General features: G+C 55.5%; 2 protein-coding genes and 1 long non-coding RNA gene across 6 annotated transcripts in view; 1 reads left to right on the top strand and 2 right to left on the bottom strand.

The window, feature by feature from the left end:
• Positions 1 to 6,166, bottom strand: part of LOC105472158 (SPNS lysolipid transporter 2, sphingosine-1-phosphate) — a 42,224-nt gene extending 36,058 nt beyond the window's left edge. The window contains exon 1 of one of the 3 annotated variants that reach the window (XR_011615330.1): positions 5,621 to 6,121. Coding sequence is in view for 1 of the 3 variants with exons in the window: in XM_011725175.3 (XP_011723477.1) it covers positions 5,621 to 5,999 (379 nt within the window). In the remaining 2 variants the exon portion in view is untranslated. Of the gene's footprint in view, positions 1 to 5,620 lie in introns of all 3 variants that reach the window. The other 2 variants (XR_003016004.2, XM_011725175.3) reach the window with 2 other exon arrangements.
• On the top strand, positions 5,128 to 18,983 carry LOC105472167 (uncharacterized). Its single transcript, XR_011615331.1, has 3 exons — positions 5,128 to 5,411; positions 6,749 to 7,498; positions 18,465 to 18,983. It is a non-coding gene; the product is annotated as an uncharacterized lncRNA (long non-coding RNA).
• Positions 17,762 to 19,690, bottom strand: part of LOC105472187 (SPNS lysolipid transporter 3, sphingosine-1-phosphate (putative)) — a 58,216-nt gene continuing 56,287 nt past the window's right edge. Inside the window, exon 11 of one of the 2 annotated variants that reach the window (XM_011725226.3) lies at positions 17,762 to 18,499. In XM_011725226.3, coding sequence (XP_011723528.2) covers positions 18,411 to 18,499 — 89 coding nt within the window. In that variant the 3' untranslated portion in view covers positions 17,762 to 18,410. The remainder of the gene's footprint in view (positions 18,500 to 19,690) is intronic. The other variant, XM_011725220.3, reaches the window with a different exon arrangement.

Genomic DNA, 19,690 nt, shown 5'->3' with positions numbered 1-19,690 from the left:
AGGGATCGGGCCAGTGTCCTACTGGCCTCCCTCACTCTCATTCCCCTTCTACCTTCAAGATTTCAGGCCCCTACAGGCAGAAACAAAAGCCACTTCCTACTGCGGAAGGATCCGGGGAAGGGCCAAGGAGTTCCTCCTCTGCGCAGCTCTGAACAGGGCAGCCTCCCTCTCAGAACAGGCCTGCAGACCTGCAGCCTTCCTGCCTCATCCACCAAATAAGAAAGAGGCACAGGCCAGGGCCATCACTGGTCCAGGGCCCCAGACGAAGGTACTGTGTCAAGGCACTTCCTCTGACGGATCAACAACACAGCGGAGGGGCTGGCAGAGCCTGCTGGAAGGTGCGTTGAAGAGGAAGCAGGAGCAAGGAAGAGGGCAGCAGGCGGTTAGTCACAAGGGCGCTGGTATTCTAGGCCACCTGGCCCTTCACCTGGGTGCTGAGCCTGCCAGTCAGACACTCTGGGTGCCCTGCCCCTCAGACCTTAGCTGGGGTTTCCCCACAGTGCAGACGTGGCAGTGGCCAGGACAGGGCCACCTAAGAGGGAAGGCAGGTGCACCGTTTATCCTTAAGGCAGCCATTCTTATCTAAAGAGAGAGCCAGAGCCACAAGATAGGGCCTGGCTTAGCCCCTACCCACCAGGTGACCCTGTAAAAGACTCTGGGCCTCAGTTTCCCCATCTTTCAATTCTGGATAGACTTAACAGGACAGACCAAAAGAAAAGGCCAATAGGAGAGTGAGCCCCAGCCTGGCGCCCCCTCCTCCTGCACCCAGCTCAGCTGCTCCAGGGAAGCCCCCAAGTCCCTCTCGGCTTGTGTTCCCAGCTGGGTCCCTATGCTCATCGCTCCTTCTGGGTTTGTGTTAGTGAGCAGTTGCCATGGATACCAGTCTCAGCTTCTTTGGCAGAAAAGGACTCCCCCAGGGCAAGGCTTTGCCTTTCCTCAACAGCCCCCACTCCACCCAACTCCAGGTGCCCAGGCTGCCCTCGGCTGGATCAAAGGGAAAGAAAATAGGTCTTGAGAAGAGAACAGGTACCCCACAGAAGTTGGGGAAGGATCTGAGTTCCCAAATAGTCACTCACCAACCGTAAACAAGGCCGGGGCCAGCTCCCTCTTGCGGGGCCTGGTTCCAGGAACAAAATGCTGCCACCTACACCCTCAGCTCTGCTTCCATTGCACAGAGGAAAGAACGGGAGCCTGGGGGGCAGAGGTGGCTCTGGCACCAGGAAGCAGAGCTGGTTAGAGGGGGCGTGAGACCCCCGTCTGAGGGACTACCTCCTTCTCCTGACCTGGCAGTGAGGAGTGGGCTGAGAATGCAGAGTGGGTGGCTGCTAGGCTGGTAGGGACCATGGGAGCAGCAGCCAGGTGCCCTAGAGGAGCTCAAACTGCCTTGGCTCAATTAAACTGAATTTCATCTACCCAAAGGGCTCTTGCCTGAGCCAGCAGAGCCTCTGCGTTCTGGGCCACAAGCAAGGGTCACGCCCCGACCTCCACCCGGGGTTCCTGGGGCTGCAGAGGATGCTGCACTGGCTGCTATGGCCCTGCTCCGCCCCGCGTGTGACCTTGGGTAAGTGTCTTTGTTCTCTGGACGGCTGTGTTCCCATCTGCACAAGGAGGTGCAAGGAAGGAATTAGAAGAGGTTTCTGGGCTACCTCAATTTCATCCAATTGAAGCAACGCTCAGTAAGCAGAGCAAGCACAGGAGCCTGGCCCTCCTCACCCGCTCTGAGGCCTGCTGCCCTCAGGGAGTTCTCATGGGGCGGAGGAGAGGCCGTAATTAGCAGGTTCACCGGGTGGCGCTGGGAATGCTTGTGCAGAGGCAGAAGCTACTAGAGTTCCCAGGATGGAGACCAGCCCTGTGGAGAAGGGAGGGGTTCGCAAAGGTGTCCTGAAAAGGACTGTCATAAACAGAACAAAAAAACAGAACGACAAAAAAATTAATAATAATAAAACAGGAAGGGCATCGTGGCCAGGGGCCCAGCTTGAGCAGAGGCATGAAGGAGAAGGCAGCTGGCACTCGTGAAGCCCTCCGAGGAATCTGGCCCCGTCCCAGGTGCTCGAGATACAGTCTCATTTATCCCACGCAACCCGGGAGGCGGGTGGGAGGGGAATGATCACACCGAAGGCTCAGGTGATGTCTTCAAGGTCACACGGCTGGGAATCGGAAGAGCCTTGCCTCGAACTTGGTCAGGAAAGACTCTAGACCTGCACTGTCCACTCTAGTGGCCCCTGGCCACAATGACATTGACATGTGCTATGAATGGAAAATACACACACTGGGTTTCAAAGACTTAGTATGAAAAAGGAGGCAAAATATCCCATTAACAACAGATATATATGTGTGTGTGTATGTATTTTTTTTTTTTTTGAGACAGAGTCTCACTCTGTTGCCCAGGGTGGAGTGCAGTGGCGCGATCTTGGCTCACTGCAACCTCTACCTCCTGGGTTCAAGCGATTCTCCTGCCTCAGCTTTCCAAGTAGCTGAGACTACAGGTGTGCACCACCATGCCAGCTAATTTTTGTATTTAGTAGAGACGGGGTTTCACCAGGTTGACCAGACTGGTCTCGAACTTCCGACCTCAGGTGATCCTCCCAAAGTGCTGGGTTTACAGGCATGAGCCACCGCACCTAGCCCTGACAACTTTTTTTTTTTTTTTTTTTTTTTTGAGACGGAGTCTCGCTGTGTCTCCCAGGCTGGAGTGCAGTGGCGCGATCTCGGCTCACTGCAAGCTCCGCCCCCTGGGTTCACGCCATTCTCCCGACTCAGCCTCCCAAGTAGCTGGGACTACAGGCGCCCGCTACCACGCCCGGCTAATTTTTTTGTATTTTTAGTAGAGACGGGGTTTCACCGTGTTAGCCAGGATAGTCTCGATCTCCTGACCTCGTGATCCACCTGCCTCGGCCTCCCAAAGTGCTGGGATTACAGGCTTGAGCCACCGCGCCCGGCCCCTAACAACTTTTATATTGATTACATGTTGAAATATGTTGGATATAATGAGTTAAATAAAATATATTATGAATTAATCACACCTATTTATTGTACTATTTTCATTCAGCTACCAGAAAACTTGACATGAATATGTGGCTTACATTATATTCCTTTTGGACAAAGCTGGTCTATACTATGAAAAAACAGATTTTAAGGACAGATTTAAAGGAGGAGAGTGGGACCTCCCTTCATTCTCTAGTGGGGAACTGACGCCAGGTAGGTGCAAACATTGAAGACTGAGCAATGGAGTGTCTACATCGCCGCCTCTGTCCCAGCCGGGCCAGCCAGCAACAGGTGCACTCAGGCCTGGGATGAGCACTCCCCTGACCCTAGCACATCAAGCCATAGTAGTTACCATAGAGATAATAAATATTCCTAAAAACTGAACTTGGGGAAGTGGAGATGGGGAAATCTACCAGAGAGAGAGGGGCAACCAGGCTTATCCGGAGAGGAAACGTGTGTCTGTTGTGTGCTGGGGGTGGGGTGGTGCGTGAGCTCCCATCCCAGGCCAGGAGAGGGAGGGAGGCACAGCCCAGGCGGGTGTTTGCACAGGGCTTTCCAGGCCTTCCTCCCTAACTGCCCGCCCCACGCCCCTCTTAGCCACCACTCCCCACTTCCTTTTACCAATTCACCACAAATTTCCTATCTCATTCCCCCGTTCTGACAATCTAACTCTGAGACCCGCTTAGAGGTGGGAGCAGATAAGCGCCAGCCCTCCCTGATTCCACCCTCTCTGGCTCTGCCCCTGGCAGAGGCAGTTCCCCTAAGAACGTCAAAGGGGGTGGTCTGGGGCTGGAAAAAAACCAGTTGGAGAGCGCTACAGTGCCAGAAGTAGTACCATTCATTCTTCAGCTGAGAACGGGTGGGAAGACCTCCTCCCAGGCAGAGCCTCACTGTTAGATCTAACACCAGCTTTACCAGTCGCTTTCCCGGCCATCTTGGACGGGGGCTGTACAGGGACCTTGGTCCCCCCCATCTATGTACGGAATTTTGAACTGACTACAAGTCCCAGCTATTCTCTGATTTCTCCCCCAAAGGGTGGCACTTACGCTCCCAGGTCCCTGGCGGCATGGTGTATGCACCACAACCGTTGGCGTTCTTGGGAGGTGCTCAATATTCCTGCTCGCTAGACCAAAGTAAGTATCTCTTTGGGACTGCTCGACCCAGAAACGGATGCCACTGGTACCCACTTCCAACTTCCTCCAGTGGAATGACAGACAGCCAAGGGGGTTTGAAAGCAGGAATGGGGGGAGGGGGAAGCCTCTGCCCTCCTATCAGAATTCTTCCCTTCCATTTGACACAAAACTCCATTCAACAGAGGGGGAGACTGAGGCCCGGAGAAAGGCACCAGGTGGTGTGTGGTTTATGCCCGGGCTCTCTTCTCTCAACTGCCGCAAAGTTCTCTTTAGAGTCTGTCCAAAATAAATCCTTCCCTCTCTCTTCTCTCTCTCCTCTCTCTCTCTGTTGTGTGTGTGTGTTTGGTAGCTCCAGATTTTACTAAGCTATAGTTAGGCAGTTTCTGGGCCAGCATGCCGGGCACACAGTACTGCTCTCCTCCTGCAGGGAGCCCCTACCTATGCCAGTCTGGCCAAAGTCCTTCCCTCTCAAGGCGCCACCATTCCCAACCAGTAGTAGCTCAGTCTAGGGCAAATTCTTACCCCTAGAGCCACCCCTAAGAGCTGGGGAGGGGAGCCAGCAGAAGGAAATTCCAGAACCACGTGCGTCCCCCAAAGGCCCAATGATCAATCAACTCACAAACGAGCAAACAGACCTAAACACACGCTGAGACTGGCCCAAGGTCACACACCAAGCACATTAGGAGCAAATCCGGGGCTAGAACCCAGTTGTTCTATCGATCCCAATCCCGTCCCCAAGGCTGATTCCCAGAGATGCTCCCTGAGGTTGAGGCTCCACGTCTCTAGCTTCAGAGGCCTGCGCCCTACCCTACACCCCAAGCACCACAGAACAGGGGGAGGCGTCTTCAGGCCTCTGTACAGGGCCAGCTGCAAACCGCAGCCTGGGTCCCCAGGCGCCGCGGACCCGCCCCGCCCCTCCCTCCGCTCCCCGCAGCCCGGAGCCTTTGTCAGCCACGCGCTCACACACACAACCGCGCCGCCACGCGCACACACACCCGGTCTCCCTAGCCCACACCCGCAAGGGGCGCGCGCACTCGCCGCACGCACGCAGGGGGGTGGAGGCGGCGGAGAAAGGAAGGAACTGACGGGCCATGGACGGACAGACCGCCTGGGCTGGGGGAAGGGAAGGAGGCCCGGGAACCTGCAGCTGGGGTCGGAGGGGGCGCACAGACAAGGAGGCAGAGAGACGCAGAGGAGACTCTTGGAGAAGAGGACAACGGATGAGCCGTCAAGGGCTGGCGAGGACGCGCGGGCTGCTCCAGGGGTGGGGACCCACCTAACCCTTGGCCCCGGGTGTGTATGAGCGGGGAGCTGGATTGTACCCGTGGAGCACGGAGGCATCCCTTGCCCAGTTGTGCCTGAGCAGAGGGTCCGTAGGGACCTCACGTAGGTCCTGGAGATAGTAGGCCTGGGACCAAAAGCTCTCTGGGGTACCTCCCTCGAGGCGGGTGGTGGGATGGGGTGGGGTCCTGGTCCTCGCGCTGGGTGGGGCCCCCGCTCACCTGCCACGGTGTACCTGTCCAGGTAGTTGAGCACGTTGCCCAAGCTGAGGATAGCGGCGGCTGCCCCCCGCCCGCGGCCCAAGCTGGCCGGTTTGGGCTGCTGCACGCCGGGGCCCTTTGCAGTAGCTGCGCAGCCGGGGGTGCCGGGGGTGCCAGGGGTGCCGGGGGGTCCGGTCGGGGCCCGCCTTACGCTGCCCGACAGCGTCTGCACCTCATCGTCCGCGGCCGAGACTCCAGCGCCGCCCGCGCCCCGCGCCCCGCAGCAACCGCTACCGCCAGCCCCTCGCTGCGCCCCCCGGCGCCGGCGCCGCCGCTCCGCGTCCGCCTCCTCCTCCTCCGCGCCGCCCGCCGCCGCCGAGGCGCATTCCAGGCACATCATGCCGGCCGGGATCGGGGCGGCGGGAGGCGCGGGGGGCGCGGGGCCCAGCTTGGGCCCGCTCAGCGCGTGTGTGCGCCGCGGAGCCGCCGCTGCACCATCCCGGTCGGGCCCCGTCGGCTCCTGCGCTCCGACCCCGGCTGCGGCGCCGCCACCGCTCAGCTCGATGCGCCGCCGTCTCCGCCGCGGCTCTGACAGCTGCGGCCCGGCCCCGCCCACCGGGCCCGCGCCCAATCAGCTCCGGGCTCGGGCCACAGCCCCGCCCCGCACGTGCTGCCCCGGGGATGGGCGCCCGGGGGCGAGGGGCCCGAGCGGCAGAGCCCCTCCCGCTAACGGGGGCGCAGTCACGCCGGGGCCGCCCGGCCGTGAACGCCCGCGGGGAGCGGAAGAAGGTTTGCTCCGGCTACGGAGCTGGGAGCAGGGTGCTAGTGACGGGGCTCCCAGCACCTACTCAGTACCCTTCACCCAACCCCTGCCTCGGGCATGGACTGCCGGGGGAGGCTCTGGGAGCCGGGCCGAGGGCTTGAGCCTAGCGTATTTGGGCGAACTGGAGGGAGGAGTCTCAGATAACTAAAGTCAGGGGCGCCGGTTGGAGAGCCGGTGGCTCCTCCGATGCTCACATGCCCCGATTTAAACAGTTCAGGGAGGGCCCAGAACCTAGACCTCCACCAGTCATGGTGGGCTGTGTCGCCCATCTCCCCAGGGCAAACCAGATCCAGCCCCCAATCTACTCCCGACCCATTCCTGTGTAGGCACCAGGACCCTACCCTTGCCCCACAGAGTGGCCGGCAGCCCCTGGCCCGGAGAACCAGGGCTCTGATTGGCGCCCAACAGAAACAGGATATTCAGAAGGGCCCTTCTCTCCTGAGTGACCACATCTCCAAGCTTCAGACTTCCAGGTACATGCTAGCAAGGGTACAAAGCCCGCAGTGGCAGACAGGAGGCGGGTCCCAGCTCAGCTGTGCCCTGGTGTGTGGCATGACCCTGAACATGACACCCATTCTCTGGGTCTCCGTTTCTGTATCTGGGGGCAGATGGCAGGATGGGATTCAGTCTGGAATCCATGGGTGGTCAGTTCCCCTTGGTGGGACGGTGCAGGGGTCTGCCTCCTACAGAGAGTGGCTGGGGAGCTTCTGCGTTCCTGACATCTCATCACGGTTTCTCCCCTCCTCAGGTGCTGTGTCTCTGTGATGATCTCCCCTTTCCCTCCCCCATTCACCTGTCTGGGGCTTTAATTGAAATTAAAATCCTGTACAAAGTGCAGAGGACAGAATGTTAGAACTGGACAGACCCTCGGAAACCAGTTAATTATTCCCTGTGTTTCACAGACAAGTCCCAGGGCACGGATGTGACCCATTATGAACAGGCAGTGAGTCTGTGGCAGGGCTGGAGCTGCCCTGGGCTCTGGCATTATCCCCGAGGGCTGGAGCTCAGTCCTCACCACAGGCTTTTCTGGATCCCACGTCCGCAGGCAGGTGCATCTGATGAAGCTGTCGGCCACAGTGAGTCATGGCATAGCCAACGGGTGACGCAGCACGAGGCACCCCCCGCCCCCCTCCACTGTCTCTTGTGAGCAGAGTTAATCCCCAAGCTGGTGTTTCTTGGCGCCTTCGAGGTGTATTTTAAATTCTGCAAAGTGACTAAAAATATGCTTCAGCGTGCTGGGTATGAATGACTGTGACGGGAGGGTTAGGAAAACAGATTTCATTCTGAAAGTTGCCTGCTGCCTCTTTCCAGCTTGCTGAGCTCAGGCCTGCAAAGGCGGATGGGGGGAGTTCCCCTGGTGGCCTGGCATGACGGGTGATTAACAAGCAAGGACAGAGCTAGGAGCTCCATGGGGCTAGAACCCAGTCCCAGCAATGATCCTCATAAGCGTGTGATGGTGCTAGCAGGTGGACAGAGTCCAGCTGTGGGAGGCTGCCCAGCTGTGGAACTGTGTCTAGTGGTGAAGGAGGCACAACCACGGCTCTAGACCCAACCCCAGGGTCCCCTTCCCTTGCCTCAAAACTCATCGTTTTGGCCACAGTCCTGTCCAGGGGCACATTTTCGGCCTTGACAGAAAGGGGAGCATTCTCTTTCGACTGCCTTCCCTTTTCACCACTGGGATGGTCCCAGAACAGGGGAAGAGGGTGGCACGAGCCTTTCAAACCTGGGGGACCTCTGGGCTGCCACCAAGCCAGCCAGCCATTCCCACTGTGTTTCGCTGGGGATCCAACTCAAAGGCAGTCTCTAGAATAGGTCCTTGTGTGGGATAAGGGGCCACCAAGGGCAGAGGGACAGGGAGGACAAGAAGCCCTTTCTGGTCGTGCAGCCCGGGACAAATCCCTGCAGCCTTCTGAGACGCTCTGGCACTATCCTGGGCCATCAGACAGGACTGGTAGGGTTCTTTCCTCCGTCTCGCCAGTGAAGAAACTGAGGCCCAGGGAAAAGAAGTCATTTGCCCAAGGTTGAACACCTGGTAAATGACAGCGCCTGGACTAAACCCAGCTGTGTCTGCCGTCTAATCCAGCACTTCCTCCACTGCCCCGCACGCTGCCTTCCGCCTGGGCGGGATTCTGCTTCCTCGTCAGTATAACAGGAGGCTGAACTCCGTGGCTAAAGGACCTTCTGATATTCATTCATTAGGTCTAGATCACAGCTTCAAAAACAAATGGGGGCCGGGTGCGGTGGCTCATGCCTATAATCCAGCACTTTGGGAGGCCGAGGTGGGTGGATCACCTGAGGTCAGGAGTCCGAAACCAGCCTGACCAACATGGTGAAACCCTGTCTCTACTAAAAATACAAAAATTAGCCGGGCATGGTGGTGCGTGCCTGTAATCCCAGCTACTTAGGAAGCTGAGGCAGGAGAATTGCTTGAACTTGGGAGGCGGAGGTTGCAGTGAGCCGAGATCATGCCGCTGCATTCCAGCCTGGGTGACAGAGTGAGACTCTGTCTCAAAAAAAAAAAAAAAAAAAAAAAAAAAAAAAAAAAAAAAAGTGGGGTGGGGGGCGGGGGAAGGAAAGAAAAAGAAAACACACACACACACAAAAAGAAAAAAATGGGGCACAGGACATTAATGGCCATTATTCAAAGAGCATGTATATTTGGGAAGTAGTGGGATAAACACAGAAAAGTAGGTTTCCTTACTCAGAGACTTTTCAGAGCCTTTACTATGAGAATGGACACTCTGAATCTCCCAGAGGGAGATGTAGGATGCCACGTTCCCAGGTGTATGTGACCACAGAATGTCTTGCAAGACGAGAGCTCTGCAGGACACTCGGAGAAATACTGGCCTAGAATGCACTTGCTCCTCCCTGGCTGGTAATTGGGAGCTCAGCCCATCTGCCCTCTGCCCATCCTCCCACATGGGAGTGTCTCCAGGGCCCAGGCCTCTGTTGCTTCCCTTCCTCCTTGGCAGCTTCTGCCTTGGCAGCCTCTCACCTAGGCCTGAACTTTAATTTTTTTGAAAAAATTTTTAAGAGGCAGGGTCTGGGCCGGGCGCGGTGGCTCACACCTGTAATCCCAGCACTTTGGGAGGCCAAGATGGGTGGATCACAAGGTCAGGAGATCGAGACCATCCTGGCTAACACGGTGAAACCCTGTCTCTACTGAAAAATACAAAAAAACTAGCCAGGTGACGTGGCGGGCGCCTGTAGTCCCAGCTACTCGGGCGGCTGAGGCAGGAGAATGGCGTGAACCTGGGAGGCGGAGCTTGCAGTGAGCCGAGATCGCGCCACTGCACTCCAGCCTGGGTGACAGAGCGAGACTCGGTCTCAAAAAAAAAAAAAAAAAAAAAAAAAAAAAAAAAAAAAAAAAAAGGAGGCAGGGTCTGTGTCTCACCCAGGCTGGAATGCAGTGTGCAACCATAGCTCATGGTAACTTTGAACTCTTGGGCTCAAGAAGGGGCTTCCTGATGCTGGGCGCAGTGGCTCGTGCCTGTAATCCCAGCACTTTGGGAGGCCAAGGTGGGCAGATCACTTGAGGTCAGGAATTCAAGATCAGCCTGGCCAACATGGAGAAACCCCATCTTTAATAAAAATATAAAATTAGCTGGGTGTGGTGGTGTGCGCCTGTAATCCCAGCTACTTGGGAGGAGAATGGCTTGAACCCAGGAGGCAGAGGTTGTAGTGAGCCAAGATCACACCACTGCACTCTAGCCTGAATGACAGAGTGAGACTCTGTCTCAAAACAACAACAACAAAAAGAAACACACAGAGAGCCAAGACAGATAGAAGCAAAGACAGAGAAACAGAGACTTTCATATTCCAGCCTGGGCGACAGAGCAAGACTCTGTCTCAGGGAGAAAAAATAATAATTAAAAAAAAATATATATATATAGAAGAGTCTTCCTTTCCTGAGGGTCCACACCTCAGCCTCCTGAAAGGCTGGGACTATAAGCGTGCACCACCACACCCAGCATTTTTTTTTTTTAGGGAAAGGGTCTCACTATGTTGACCAGGCTGGTCTCAAACTCGGGCTCAAGTGATCCTCCCACCTCAGCCTACCAAAATGCTGGGGTTAGAGGCATGAGCCACCGTGAGCAGCCATGGCCTCAACTTTCAGTGATCATCCATGTGACTATGACACCCCAACCTCCGTCTCTAGACAGGGCCTTATCTCCAAACACGAGATCCATATATGGTCTCCTACACACACCTCCCACCAGACATCCCACACGTACCTTAGACTCAGCACATTTGGAAATGAACTTGTCATCCTTCCCCCAACCTGCTCCCACTCTGGTATCACTTATCATTTGTCAAAAAGCACCATCATCCATGCTGTCGCCAAGCAGGAAGCCTGGGGGCCACGTGGGTCTCCTTCTCCTCAACACCCACATCTAAGGGCTTTCAATTTCCTCTCTTGAACATCTCCCCATGTCCACATTGCCTACTGGCTTAGCTCAGGCATCTCTGTGTCTCACCTGGACCCTTGTAAAGCTCAACATCACCTGTTCCCACATCCCCCTCCAGTTTTTTGTTTGTTTGTTTTGTTTTGTTTGTTTGTTTTTTGAGACAGAGTCTTGCTCTGTCCCCCAGGCTGGAGTGCAATGGCACAGTCTCGGCTTACTGCAACCTCCACCTCCTGGGTTCAAGCAATTTTCCTGCCTCAGCCTCCTGAGTAGCTGGGATTACAGGTGCGTACCACCATGCCTGGCTAATTTTTTTCTTTTTTTTTTGGTAGAGACGGGGCTTCATCATGTTGGCCAGGTTGGTCTTGAACTCCTGGCCTCAAGTGATCCATGCACCTTGGCCTCCCAAAGTGCTGGGATTACAGGCTTGAGCCACTGCGCCCGGCCGGCCTTCCAGTCGTTTCTCCATATTGCTTGCCGGTCACTTTCTGAATCCCACAAAGGACCTCATCACTACCTTGAGTGAAACCTTTCTAAGGCTCTTCACTGGCTATAGGGTTAAAAATGTCTGCGTTCCTGGCCAGACGCGGTGGCTCACGCCTGTAATCCCAGCACTTTGGGAGGTCCAGGTGGGCGGATCACGAGGTCAGGAGTTTCACCTCGCTAACACGGTGAAACCCCGTCTCTACTAAAAATACAAAAACAAAATTAGCCAGGCGTGGTGGCGGGCCCCTGTAGTCCCACCTACTCAGGAGGCTGAGGCGGGAGAATGGCGTGAACCCAGGAGGCGGAGCTTGTAGTGAGCCGAGATCGCGCCACTGCACTCCAGCCTGGGTGACAGAGTGAGACTCTGTCCATCTCAAAAAAAAAAAAAGAAAAAAAAGTAATGTCTACGTTTCTTAATGATCTCTAAGAGCCTTCACAACGTTTCACAACCCATGACCATCTCCAGCCTCAGATCCTACGACCCATCTCTCAGAATTACACTGAACATGGAGCTTCCTGAACTCATACTTCCGGGAGCCTGGGGGAGGGGCAAGCATTGGGGCACTTTTCTATAGCCCCTGTCCTCCCGTCAACAAAAAAACCCTTGTCCCACTAGCACAATGATGATTCAGGACCACGGAGAGCATCCACGTGCCACCCCTGACCCCCCGACCCTGACTGAGGCAGGCTCTGCCTGTGCCGCCTATTCACTCTCTCTTCCCACTTGTCCTTCAGGAACCCAGCACAGAAACAGCTCCCTCCAGGAAGCCTTCCCTGGCCCACCTGAACAATCATTTTCTCCTCTGGGCTATTGAGCAACCTGTATATCCTTCCATCACACCAACGCTGTGCTGATTTTTGTCTGAGAAAGAATCTGTTCCCCGTCCTTCACCAACAGACCGTAAGCCTCGAGGGCCCATACCCTTTCTGATTCATCTCCACGAGCCAGTACAGAGGAGGTGCTCAAAGAATGTTTGTTGATTGAGTAAATGATGTTTAGCAGGTGCCCAGGAAATGTACATTGATTTGCATCATGTGTCTGTTGCTCTGAATGACGCAGAAACGAGATTCCTCTCCTGGTCCCTCTGGAAAAGGCATTTTCTTCCTGATTGACTCCACCCTCCATTAGCTTCCACCTGCTATTTGCCTCCACCCTTTGATTAGCCTTCCCGGCAGGTCACCACCCACGGTGGGGAGAAGGCACCTCCTCTCTGCTCTTGCTGTTGCCAAGCTGGGGACTGGTTGGGGCCCCTGTTCCCTCCCCCAGCCCGAGCCTGCCTTTGCTCAGAACACTTCGTCTCTCTCTCTCCTGCTCAGAACAGATGGTTCTGAGTCCCCACTAACACAGAAGTTCCTGTTCTGCCATTTGAACATTTTTAACACTTTCTACATTATAGAAGCTTCAGTCTCCTTTCATCATGGATTCAGACTATCAGAAATAAAGACTTCAGGCCGGGCGCGGTGGCTCACGCCTGTAATCCCAGCACTTTGGGAGGCCGAGGCGGGCGGATCACAAGGTCAGGAGATCGAGACCACAGTGAAACCCCGTCTCTACTAAAAATACAAAAAAAAAAATTAGCCGGGCGCGGTGGCGGGCGCCTGTAGTCCTAGCTACTCAGGAGGCTGAGGCAGGAGAATGGCGTGAACCCAGGAGGCGGAGCTTCCAGTGAGCCGAGATCGCGCCACTGCACTCCAGCCTGGGCAACAGCGTGAGACTCCGTCTCAAAAAATAAATAAATAAATAAATAAATAAATAAATAAATAAATAAAGACTTCACTGAAGGGCATTGAGTCCAGCCTCTTCCCCATCCCATGGAGACGCTGTGTCTCAGAGATGCCACTGGCCTGCCCAAGATATTGTAGTGGATGCTACCTTTGTTTTCGTTTTCGGTCGTCTTGTTTTCTTTCTTCTTTTTTTTTTTTCTTTTTAAGACAGAGTTTCACTCTTGTTGCCCAGGCGGGAGCGCAATGGCACCATCTTGGCTCACTACAACGTCTGCCTCCCGGGTTCAAGCGATTCTCCTGCTTCAGCCTCCCAAGTAGCTGGGATTATAGGCACACACCACCAAGCCCGGCTAATTTTTGTATTTTTAGTAGAGACGGGGTTTCTCCATGTTGGCTAGGCTGGTCTTGAACTCCTGACCTCAGGTGATCCGCCCGCCTCGGCCTCCCAAAGTGCTGGGATTACAGGCGTGAGCCACCGTGCCCAGCCAGTCATCTTGTTTTAATTCCTGTTTCATTTTGTTTTGGTGCTGAGACTTCCTTCCTCTTCCTAACAGCACCCTGGTCTGCTGATCTTAATGGGGTTATAAATCAAGGCATGGGCATAGAATCCAAGCTAACCCAACTGGAATCTCTTGCCCAAGGCTTTAAATCTTGAGGAGGGTGGCAAAAGAATAGGGATAAAATATCTGGAGTTCTGGCACAGACCCCAAAATAATATGGCCCAGGAACCCTGGCTCCTGAATCTCCAACCTTCTCATCAAGTCTTTGAGTTCCTGATGTGCTTTCAATGCATCCTTTGCCTGGTAAAGGTCGTCAGTCTGTTTCTGTTGCATACAACCCCACAACCCAAACTGATATGGTCCACTACACGCAGTCACACACCTCTCTGTGTTGAGATAAATCATGACTCCCGGAAACTCCGGCTGCCTGCTGCCAGCTTTGTCTGTAGAGGCTGCATTAGATTAAACAACTTCCCAAGCCCACCAAGGCACAAAGGAAAGTCAAACACTTCAGGGAATGAAACAGACAGACCGATATTTGGGGTGGCAGAGGAACAAGCCAGGGTTAGGGTATGGGAATCCAGACACACAGGTTCAACCCCCTCAACCTTCAGAACGACGTGGAAGAAGAGCTTTTAGGCCAGGCATGGTGGCTCACACCTGTAATTCTAGTACTTTGGGAGGCTGAGGCAGGTGGATTGCCTGAGCTCAAGAGTTCGAGACCATCCTGGTCAACGTGGCAAAACCCTGTCTCTACTAAAAATATGAAAAATTAAGGCTGGGCACAGTGGCTCATGCTTGTAATCCCAGCAGTTTGGGAGGCCAAGGCAGGTGGATTACCTGAGGTTGGGAGTTCGAGACCAGCCTGACCAATGGAGAAACCACATCTCAATTAAAAATACAAAATTAGCTGGGCCTGGTGGATGCCTGTAATCCCAGCTACTTGGAAGGCCGAGGAAGGATAATCGCTTGAACCTGGGAGGCGGAGGTGGCAGTGAGCTGAGATTGCACCATTGCACTCCAGCCTGGGCAACAAGAGTGAAATTCTGTCTCAAAAAAAAAAAAAAAGCTGGGTGTGGTGGAGTGGTCCTGTAATCCCAGCTACTCGGGAGGCTGAGGCAGGAGAATCTCTTGAACCTGTGAGGCCAAGGTTTCAGTGAGCTGAGATCACACCATTGCACTCCAGCCTGGGCAACAAGAGCAAAACTCCATCTCAAAAAAAAAAAAAAAAAAAAGCTTTACTAATACCTATTGGTATTGGTTCCGGTAGCTAGCATACCCCCACGTGGCCACACACAAACATGGTGATGCTCACACAGGCATAGGCACACGCACACAGACACACCTCCATGCGTGGATACTACCTGGCAGCTGGAATGCAGGGTATGTCTGGAAAGAGCAATTAACACATAAAGAGAGCCAGGTCAGGCTTAAGGACTCATCCTGCTGAGCAGCATTTTTCCTCCTGTTGACATTCCCAACAAACAAGTCCAGAGTATTAGTGGCTGAGATTACCCAACAAGGGCCCTTTTAGGCAAGGAAGATGTGTTCGTTTACCAGACTCCACTCTAGCCTGAGTGACTGGGTTCCCCCAGGCTGTTATTGTAACCTCGACCCATCAGGACTGGCCCCAAAGAGGCAGGAGGTGGGAGTCTGGGTTGGCTGCAGAGGAGATACTGGTCTCCGTCACTCGCTGCGTCCACCAGCCGCAGAGCTCCCACTCTGCCCCAAGCCACTTTAGACAATAGCTTCCTATGAACTCCCAGCTGGGCATCTCGTGTGGCTCAGCCTTGGAGAGCACCGCCTTGCCCTGCCCAGCAACCCAAATATCAGAATGCACTTGAGTCATAAGAAACTACCCTGGATTATAGGATTAAAGCCCCAGCTCCTCGACCTGCATCTGAAACCCCTCTGATCCCAGACAGCCTCTCGCTTCCTCTCCCCGCTCAATGACACACGCGCCCTCCTCTCTGGCCACACCACACCCCTCCATAACTCATTGCATATCTTCTGCCCCCGCCCTCCCCCTCTTTGTGGGTCCATCCCCTGCCCCTAGAATTCCCTTCCCCCCCACCTCATTACCACCTGCAAAGCCACACCCTTGAAGGCTTCTGGGGCACGGAAGCCCTTACTCTGCCCATAGGTGTGCCGGACTTGCCTGTCCCGCTGTGGGCTGTGAGGTCCAAGGGCAGGGTTGGAGTCTGATTCATTGCTGGACACCCCTATGGGCACTCACTGATACCAATGCATGTTTGTAGAGTGGGCACGAACGAGGTTCCTGCTCTTCCTGTACTGGACTCTGGGTGGGGAGGTGGCGGCTGGTGTTTTTTTGTTTGCTTGTTTTTTTTTTTTTTTTTTAAGACAAAGTCTCACTGTGTCACCCAGGCTGGAGTGCAGTGGTGCCATCTCCCTTCACGACAAACTCCATGCCCCACCCCCGGGATCAAGCGATCCTCCCACCTCAGCCTCCCAGAGCTGGGACCACAGATGCGGGCCACCACGCCCAGCTAAGTTTTTGTATTTTTTGGCAGAGATGGGGTTTCACCATGTTGCCCAGGCTGGTCTTGAATTCCTGACCTCAAGCAATACACCAGCCTCTGCCTCCCAAAGTGTTGGGATTACAGGCGTGAGTTGCCGTGCCCAGCCGAGTGTTCTGACCCTTGGGCAGCCGTCACTCATTTTCTGGGAGCCTCGCCTCACAGGGGCCCTCCCTGGGGCTGTTGGGAGGAAGGTTCAGACCCTGGAGCTGGGCCTCTGTGGGTCTAGACCCAGCCTGTGCGAATCACATGCCCAGGTTAGAAAGCCACGTCAGCACACCTCCCAGACACAGCGAGGGAGTCAGCGGCCCTCAGGGAGTCTGGGAGCCACCTAGGTCACACAGCCAGTGAGTGTCGACAGGGACCGTGGCATCCTGGCTCCCGCCCAGGTGCTACCTCCTTCTCAGGAAAACAAAATATTCTCACAGATCTTTTTTTTTTTTTTTTTTTTTTTTTTTTTTTTTTTTTTGAGACGGAGTCTCGCTCTGTCGCCCAGGCTGGAGTGCTGTGGCCGGATCTCAGCTCACTGCAAGCTCCGCCTCCCGGGTTCCCGCCATTCTCCTGCCTCAGCCTCCCGAGTAGCCGGGACTACAGGCGCCCGCCACCTGGCCCGGCTAGTTTTTTTTTGTATTTTTTAGTAGAGACGGGGTTTCACCGTGTTAGCCAGGATGGTCTCGATCTCCTGACCTCGTGATCCGCCCGTCTCGGCCTCCCAAAGTGCTGGGATTACAGGCTTGAGCCACCGCGCCCAGCTCTCACGGATCTTTTACCTTGTAACTTCAACGGCCGCCTGTTGCATGAGCTCCAAGCATTGAGTCATGGTCAAGGGCCTGGCTAGCCTGCAGGGAGGGCTGGCTGTGGTGTAGGTGGGGGCTGAGCTGGAGAGCCCTGCTCCTGGGGCCTGTTGCAGCCAACAGGGAGGGCTGGGGGGCACCCCACAGAAGGCAGGGACAGAGCAAGCAAGCATCAGGGGCTGTGCAGGAGTCTCAGTTGCTGCTCTGCCCGCAGTTGCTGGGAGACAGGCACAGCCTGGCACAGCGAAGGTGGCCATCAGTGCGTGAGCAAGTGATGCCTGGCTGGGCACCAGGGGAGGCGGAAAGAACATGAGAACAAGCCTTCCCACTGCTGCCCGCCTGGAAGCTGTCGATCTCCCACAGGGCCCGCTGAGCCCAGCTGCTCTGAACCCAGTGGCAAGCGTGGGCCCCGCAGAGCCAGCCCTCCCCACAGGCTGTGCTGGGGTCAGAGCGTGGGCCCCGGGAAGGCTGGGGGTACAGAACCGGGCAGGCCAGGAGGATCCCTGCACGGCCACTCAAGTCCTCAGCAGGGTTCTGGAGCAGCTGCGCCCACGTCTGTGTAGGCGTGGGTGCTCCTCTGTGTGGTTCCCTGGAACTTGGAGCCACATCCCCACACCAGCGCCCAAGTGGAAACTCATCTCCAAGAGCAAGATTCAGCCCCCACATTTTGTTCAAAGGGTGGAGGGGCCGGGCACGGTGGCTCACGCCTATAATCCCAGCACTTTGGGAGGCCGAGGTGGGCAGATCACCTGAGGTCAGGAGGTCAAGACCAGCCTGGCCAACATGGTGAAACCCCATCTCTACTAAAAATACAAAAATTAGCTGGGCATGGTGGCGCACGCCTGTAATCCCAGCTACTTGGTAGGCTGAGGTAGAAGAATCGCTTGAACCCAGGAGGCGGAGGTTGCAATGATACGAGATTGCGCCATTGCTCTCCAGCCTGGACAAGAGTGAAACTCCATCTCAAAAACAAAACAAAACAAAACAAAACAAAAAACAAAACAGAGTGGAATCACGCAGAGGGTGCCCAGTGCCCATGACTTTGCAGAATGGAGAAGCTGGGTCAGAGTGGGAGGTCCAGGCTGAGGACCCCTAGAGACCCATGCCAAGCCACCCCCTCAGCTTCCCTACTTTAGGGCAGCCCTGCATCCTTGGCCTGGACCGCCCATCCCGTCCTCTCCCCCTTCCCCTCCAGCAGAGGCACAAGAGGCTATAAATAACAGGGCTGTCTACAGGCCCGAAAGCCATAGGCTTTGTACTGGCCTCGCTTTATTCAGCACCCAGCAGCAGCCAGGCTGGGGAACCCAGGCTGGGGCAGCCTTGAGTGGGGCACAGGCACAGGCCCAGGCTTCCCACACAGAGTGCTGACAGCTCCATTCGCAGCCCAGCCACAGGGTCCTGCCAGCTCTCCAGCCGGGAATGCAAAAGTGGCAGACGCGCCTCAGCCGGAGTCCCCGAGGACAGCCAAAGAGGAATCGAGGCACAGCTACTGTGGGGCCCAACGGGAGGCTGGCAGGCAGGGCGAGTGCAGGCAGGGACCTCAGGGCTCCTCTGTGGAGGCAGCGGCGCCCGAAAGCAGGCCTTGTCTCTCCAGGTTGTTGCTGTCCACATCCTTGCTGTCTGGGGTCCCTGCAGGAGGAAAGATGCTCAGCCTGCCCAAAGGATGCAGAAGGTGCTTTGGGACCAGGCCTGGGAACGGGCTGTCAGGAAATCCTCTCTGTCCCCAGTGCAAAATACCTTCCAGATCCAACCCCTCGTCATCACCTTCAATGCCACTGGCGTGGTCTTAGCACCACTGTCCCCTGGAAGGGGAGTCGGCTGTCGGCTATGCCTCTCAGCTTCATCGCTGACCAGTCTGTTCTCAACATGGCAGCCAGGGCGACGCTTTGACATCAATCAGACCACCTCAGTGCTCCTCTCCTGGAAGCCCCACGGCAGCTCCCGCCTCACTCCGAGTGAAAGCCACAGTCTTTACAAGGACCCCCTGCTCTGGCCCTGTATCCCTCACCCCTACCACTGTCCCTCTTGCTCCTGCTGCAGCCGCACTGGCCTCCTGGCTGATCCTCAAACACATCAGGTGCATACAATCCCGTGGCAGGGCCTTTGCACTGGCTGTCCCCACTGCCAGGAGCGTCTTCCCCCCGGGTCGCTGGACGGCTCACTCCCTCGCTTCCTCCAGATCTTTGCTCTAATGTCACCTGCGCAGTGGGGATCCTTGTAACCTGCACCCACCTGTCCCCCTTTTTTTTTTTTTTTTTTTTTTTTGAGACAGTCTCACTTTGTTGTCCAGGCTGGAGTGCAGTGGCGAGATGGCGAGATCTCAGCTCACTATAACCTCCACCTCCCGGGTTCAAGCGATTCTCCTGCCTCAGCCTCCTGAGTAGCTGGGACTATAGGTGTGTGCCACCACACCTGGCTAATTTTTGTACTTTTAGTAGAGACAGGGCTTCACCATGTTGCCCAGGCTGGTCTTGAACTCCTGAACTTGTGATCCGCCCACCTCGGCCTCCCAAAGTACTGGGATTATAGGTGTGAGCCACTGTGCCCGGCCCCTGTCTCCTTCCTTTCCTGCTTTATATCTCTCCATAGCACTCGTCGCCGTGAACATGCTATATCTTTACTTTTTCTGTTTCTGGTCTGTCTTCACCAACTACAGTGTCAGTTTCTACAGGGGCCTCATTCTTTCCCTCCCCAGCCTCTGCAACCTTCCCTGGTACATAGCAGGGGTGTACTAAGCATTTCTGAATGAGTAAACAAACTGGCCAGGGGTTCGGGGGGTGGCCAGTGCTGTCTGCCCCTAGCGTGTCCAGCCCTGAGCCG

This window comes from Macaca nemestrina, chromosome 17 (assembly GCF_043159975.1).
Source record: "Macaca nemestrina isolate mMacNem1 chromosome 17, mMacNem.hap1, whole genome shotgun sequence".
NCBI classification, from domain to species: Eukaryota; Metazoa; Chordata; class Mammalia; order Primates; family Cercopithecidae; genus Macaca; species Macaca nemestrina.
This window is presented reverse-complemented; position numbering and strand designations above follow the sequence as displayed.